The 6000-nt window shown below is 48.1% G+C and overlaps 1 protein-coding gene across 1 annotated transcript in view; it reads left to right on the top strand.

The window, feature by feature from the left end:
- Positions 1-840: 840 nt before the first annotated feature.
- Positions 841-6000, top strand: part of TXNDC5 (thioredoxin domain containing 5) — a 32903-nt gene continuing 27743 nt past the window's right edge. The window contains exon 1 of the mRNA XM_026676671.2: positions 841-1157. Coding sequence (XP_026532456.1) covers positions 937-1157 — 221 coding nt within the window. The 5' untranslated portion in view covers positions 841-936. The remainder of the gene's footprint in view (positions 1158-6000) is intronic.

The raw sequence follows: 6000 nt of genomic DNA, 5'->3' as shown, positions 1-6000 counted from the left end.
GCATTAATGAAACTTGTGTATACATAGCACAATCCTATTTAAATGTGCTCAAAACTGAATCCGATTATCTTGAATGGGGCTTAAACTTAGGTCAGCATGCAATCTTATACTCAGGCTCCACAGACTTGTTAATTTTTTTTGTAATATACATATCTCAAGAACTCCAGGCAGGCAAGTTGATAATTCTCTCCCCATTTGATCCTCCAAACTCTTTTGAGATAGGTTTTTGAAGAGTGGAACCAATAGCCCATAAAACCAATGAATTTTATGGATAAATGGGATGTGATTCTAATAACCCTGTTAGGATTTCCAGAAGCAGCTGGAAAAATGGACTTATGCTCAGTTGGGGATACTAATGCCTCGTGGATTGATCTCCATTCTTATCTCTCTGGGATAACGCCACGCAAATAAACACTATTTTCTCTTTCACATGGCAAGATAACCCAACTCCTTAATACAAAGTTCCAGGTAACGGAATTAGACCGGCACCGTTTCGTTCGCAGTGGGCAAAGGTGCCCACCAACTTCTTGGCAATGAATTAAAAGCAGTTCAAAACCTTGGCTCTCATCGGAAAGAAGCCGGGGAGGAGGGGGGGGTGAACCCCAGGTGGAGACTGCGACCCGCCACCGCGTATTTGGGGAGACTTGCCCGGGGCCACTTCCTATCCGACCTAAACTCCAGAGCCCCCGGTTCTTGAAAACATAACGAGGCGCTTCCTCCTCCGAGCCCTCCTCGGCCACGGCTGATCCGCGGGGAAAGAGGAAGAAAAGGCGCGCCTCGGCGCCGCCGGCCCTTTCCTTCCAGCCCCTCCCCTGATCGCCCTTTGACTCTCCGTCGAGGCGGGCTAAGGGCGGAGGCTGGTGCTGGAGGGAGGACGGGGCGACGTTGCCCGGGCCGGTGTGTCTTTCTTGCTTCTGCCTTTGTAAGCCCGCCGTCATGGCTTCGGCTTTTCGTCCCGGCGCCTCGTCCTCTCCCCCCGCCGCCTGCCTACTTCTGCTGCTCGGCTTGTTCGTCTTGCGCGGGGCTTCCGCGTGGTCGGAGGAGATGGAGGAGGACGGCGACAAGACGGACCCCCACACGCGGCACCTCTACAACGCCGAGATGCTGCGCCATGGCGTCCAGAGCGCACCGCACTTCGTCATGTTCTTCGCCCCGTGGTGAGCGGCGGCGGCGGCCTGGACAGGGACGCGCTCCTTCTCCCGGCTCTCGCTATTGTGGCAGCCGGAGGGAAGAGTCGGTGAGGGCGGGTTGGGAAAGCAGCCCCCGGGAAAATCCGGGCGGGAGCTGGCTCTCTTTTTCCCTCCGCGCCCCGCCTCGATTAGCTCCCCCCAAATCCGGGGCCGTGCCCGCTTACTTCCCCAGCTTCCCACAGCCAGGAAGAGGCCAGGATTTGCTGAGACTTGGCGAGTTCACTTCCACGCAAGCAAATCTTTTAATCTCTCCTTGGCACAAAGCTGGTGAGCTAAAGTTACTGCCTTTCCCTAAAAGGCGTGAAGTGGACTTCTTCCGGGATGGCTGGTGTGAATGGATGAAAAGTGGAGAAACTTGCGCCAAGTGTCCCTATTGGGTACATGCACATTTAAAAGGCGGGGAGGGAGGGGAGGCGCCCTGTGATGTTTCTTACCACAGAAGCCATCTTTTTCTGACCTCGCCTTGTTTGCAAGCTTTCCCCCTTGGGAGAGAGATGCGGATGAACTTGCTGTACGGATGGAGTAAGGCCTGGAGAAAGGAAGGAGATACAACAAAGGAAACCCATCCTAGAAGCAGTTTCTGAAGTTCAGGGGGCTGTTATGACTGCAGTTAGCTCATCCCTTCCAAGAACACATATTAGCTCCTGCAGAACTGAATTAAGGGTTGTCAACCCATGCCTTATGCAGATGGCATAGAAAGCTCAGCAACTTTTAAACAGGTGAAGCAGAGACAGGATCACAAAGATTACTTTAAAATAGCAACATCAGTTCCAAAGGCAAAGAGACGCTGAGCTGACGAAATTGACTGTCTAGCCCTGCAGAATGATATTCATGGAACAACACACGCAAAAACCACCATAGGGAAAGGTGATGATGATAGTGGTGGGGGTGTTCGTGCGTCCATGTACGCACACTCCTTTAACTCAGTTTTTGATTCCTGGCAGACTGCCTGGATTAGGTCCTGCAGTTTTCTTGGCAAGGTTGCCATTGTCTTATTCTTAAGGCGGAGAGAAAATGATTGGCCAAGGTCACCCAGCTGGTTGATTATGTAAGGCAGGACTAAAACTCAAGGTCTCTTCATCCCAAAGTTAAAGCGATGGCATTCATAGGGCTGAAATCATGAGTGTTCAGTTCCATCCTAGACTGTAGTAAAGACAGGACTTATTTCAACTCAATAACTTGGGCTTAACTATCGATTGATGTTGAACATCCTTGGCAGGACCACAGAAGTGTCCTACTGATGACCTAGGTGTGGGATAGACCAGGGGTCGCCAACCTTTTGGACCTCAGGGACCACCAAACCCATACTTTCAAATCCTGAGGACCACTAATATGAATTTTTTAAAAAAGATAATATATTTAATATAGTTTTTTATTTTTATATTAAATATAGACGTACTATTTAAAAATTATATATATTCAGCTTTGGTATTCAGCTTTGTTCAGGTATTTTCCCACGTCATTGTAGTTGTGCTTTTAAAGTTGTAGCAACGTTTCGGCAGAATCTCATCTGCCATCATCAGGCTTCTGTATTGTGTTCGTCTGTGACTCAGACTTTCACAGCCGTTTCTGTTTTAAATTTGGTGCTAGCCTACTGCTGTGCTAGAATGGTTTTTTCTTCATCATGATTGATTGGGAGTCTTGGTCTGTGTTTATTGGTCTTGGAGTTTGCTGTGTTTTGCTTGATTGGTGTTTCTAATATCTTCTGTCTGTTTTGTGGCTTTTTTTGTCTTGATATAGATATGTTTTCTTAAGTTTTTGCGGGTATTTATATGTATGGTATTCAGCTTTGTTTGGGTATTTTCCCACATCATTATAGTTGTGCTTTTAAAGTTGTAGCAACGTTTCGGCAGAATCTCATCTGCCATGAAAAACCATTCTGGCACAGCAGTAGGTTAGCACCAAATTTAAAACAGAAACGGCTGTGAAAGTCTGACTCACAGACGAACACTATACAGAAGCCTGATGATGGCAGATGAGATTCTGCCGAAACGTTGCTACAACTTTAAAAGCACAACTACGACGTGGGAAAATACCTGAACAAAGCTGAATACCATACACACACACACACATACACACACACACATATGGTATTCAGCTTTGTTCGGGTATTTTCCCACGTCATTGTAGTTGTTCTTTTAAAGTTGTAGCAACGTTTCGGCAGAATCTCATCTGCCATCATCAGGCTTCTGTATTGTGTTCGTCTGATGATACCTGATGATGGCAAATGAGATTCTGCCGAAACGTTGCTACAACTTTAAAAGCACAACTAATACCCGAACAGAGCTGAATACCATACATGTAAGTACCCACGAAAACTTAAGAATGAATATATATATATGTGTGTGTGTGTGTGTGTGTGTGTGTCCTGTCATTTCATATCTCCTCCAAGTCAAAGGAAATCACTCCCTCCTTTGCCAGGTGTGGCTGCCTGGAGTTGGGGGAGGGAAGGAGGGCTGGGCTGCTGGAAGCCTCCCCCCACCCCAAGTCTTTAACACCTGGCTTGCTTCTCCACTACTGCCTCCTCCTCCTCCACCAGCACCTCCTTCTCTGGGTAGGGCGATTATGAACTAACCGAGCAGCTACACTGATACCCCAGCTGCTCTCTTTCCCATGGTAACACTTGACGTGTGGAGAAAGGAGCTGGCAGCTGCTACTTGGCAGTCCCATGGGTGAGGCGAAGTCATCCCGGTCCCAGTTAAGACATATCAGTCACAAACCCAGAGTCCAAGCCGAGAGGGGTTGCTTCCCCCTGCCGGAAAAAGCGGTGGGCGCGGGCATACACGGTTCAGCACAGCGGGCAACTTGGGAAGGTGGGGCAACGGGTAATACCAGTGGCAGATGGACTCATACGCACGGGAGATTGCGGCATAGGCCTGGCCTGCGAGGGGTGGGGGTGGGGGGAAAGGAACCTCTGAACTGATGTTACTCCTGCCGCTTGCCTCTGCGCATCGAGGAGGTTGAGCGGCTGCCAGTGATGCCCTCAGGGTAAGATGTTGCAAAGGGGAAGCTCGACCCCCCCCCAGGAGTTTCTCTTCCTTGCCAGAAGCGCTCACACACAAAGCGCTCACCGCCCCTCTGGCCCCTGACAAGCCGCCTCCTTCCCGATGAACATGTGAGTGCTTCTGGCGAGGAGGAAGAGAAGCTCCTGACAGCAGGCGTGCGGGAGATCGCAGCATCGGAGCCCTTCCTGGGTGTTTCCTGGCCTGCGAGGAGAGGGCGCAATCTCCTGCAGCCCCCCACAGAGTTTCTTTTCCTCCTCGCCAAAAGTGCTCACCACCCCTCTGGCCCTGACAAGCCTCCTCCCCGCTGAGCGCTTTCGGTGAGGAGGAAAAGGGGGTCGAGCCTCCCCCTCGCAACATCTTCACCTGAGGGCAGCCGCTTCCTATGGCTCAGGAGCTCCACGCTCTTCCTGCTTGGCCTCCTCAATGCCCTGAGGCAGGGGGCAGCAAGCCATGACACAAGTTTCCTACGGAGACTGCAGGATTGCCCCACCTCCCCGCCTCAGCATGCTGCGGCCCACCAAAATTTTCTCACGTGGCCCCAATTGGCAACCACCGGGATAGACTATATGGGAGCAGGTAGTCCTGGCGCTTAGGCCTAAACAAGTAAGGCTTCATACACCAGTGTGAATATGTTTCACTGAAGGTTGACTGTGCCGAATGGTATGATGAAAACTTTGACTCAATATGTGACTGTTGTGAAATAGGCAGATTTATATTGATAAACATTATTTGGAAAGTTCTCCAAAGTAAAACTGGCAGAACCTTATACAGTCCTGCTCACACTCAGAAAGTGACACACAGCTGTAAAAATGCTGGAAGCACTGGACAAAGTGATAAGTGATATTTCTTCTATGAAGTCACAGTATTGAGTATAATTTATGTAGAAATAAAATATACAAAAAGAGTTCTTTTGCACGAAAAGTTTTTTGCGTACAGAAACTGGAATTTCTTGCCATAAAAAACAGTGATTGCCACAAACCTCTTTAAGCAGATTAGACCAAATCTACTAATCATGATTAATGTGTGTTATCCTGAGTATAAAATGCCTGTCTGTAGAGTTTCTGGGAACCATAACCATATCTGTAGGTGCCTCTTTGGCCCTTTTGAGAACAGAATACTGAAATGATTAAGCGTTGGTTTATCTAGCAGGCTCTTACTGTAAGTGCTTAATTAGGATAATTGAAACCGCTATCTCTGTTGCTAAGTGACCCAGTTATAAAGCACAACTTCACATGACTGTGCCGACACAAGAGAGTGGTGGTAGTCCCAGTTGCCATCATCAGGCAAATCTCATGTAGTCGCAGCATCTCAGTCGTGTGATTGCCATTTGTGACCTCCTGCCAGTTTCTCCACTGACTTTGCTGATGAAAGTTGGCAGTGAGCATCACAAATGATGATCATGTGACTATGGGATATTGAGACTTGTCATAATTGCAGGATGGTTTCCAAGTATCTGGATCGCAATTAGGTGACCACCAAGATGCTGCAATGGTTACAATTACAAGAAATGGTCATAATCTCCCTTGTTCGGCATCATTGTAACTTTGAATAATTGCTGAATAAATGATTGCTTTACAAACACTATCTTTAAGATTCTTTCCCATTAGTTCAAAGAGGGGATAATGCTCATTGCTGCAGAGAACTTTTCAATGGATGTATTCCCTAAAAACTTAACCTCTCTCACCCCGGCCCCCAAAACCTAGAACTTGTTTTCAAGAGTAAAGTGTTAAGTTTCAGTATAGGACTTTCTGCCCCATCTCCCTGCCTTAAATTTGACTTGGTGTTCAGGAGAACTTCATTTCTAG

Source organism: Notechis scutatus, chromosome 3 (assembly GCF_049901735.1).
Source record: "Notechis scutatus isolate UNSWTSFEM ecotype Mainland chromosome 3, rNotScu1.2, whole genome shotgun sequence".
Lineage (NCBI taxonomy): Eukaryota > Metazoa > Chordata > Lepidosauria > Squamata > Elapidae > Notechis > Notechis scutatus.
This window is presented reverse-complemented; position numbering and strand designations above follow the sequence as displayed.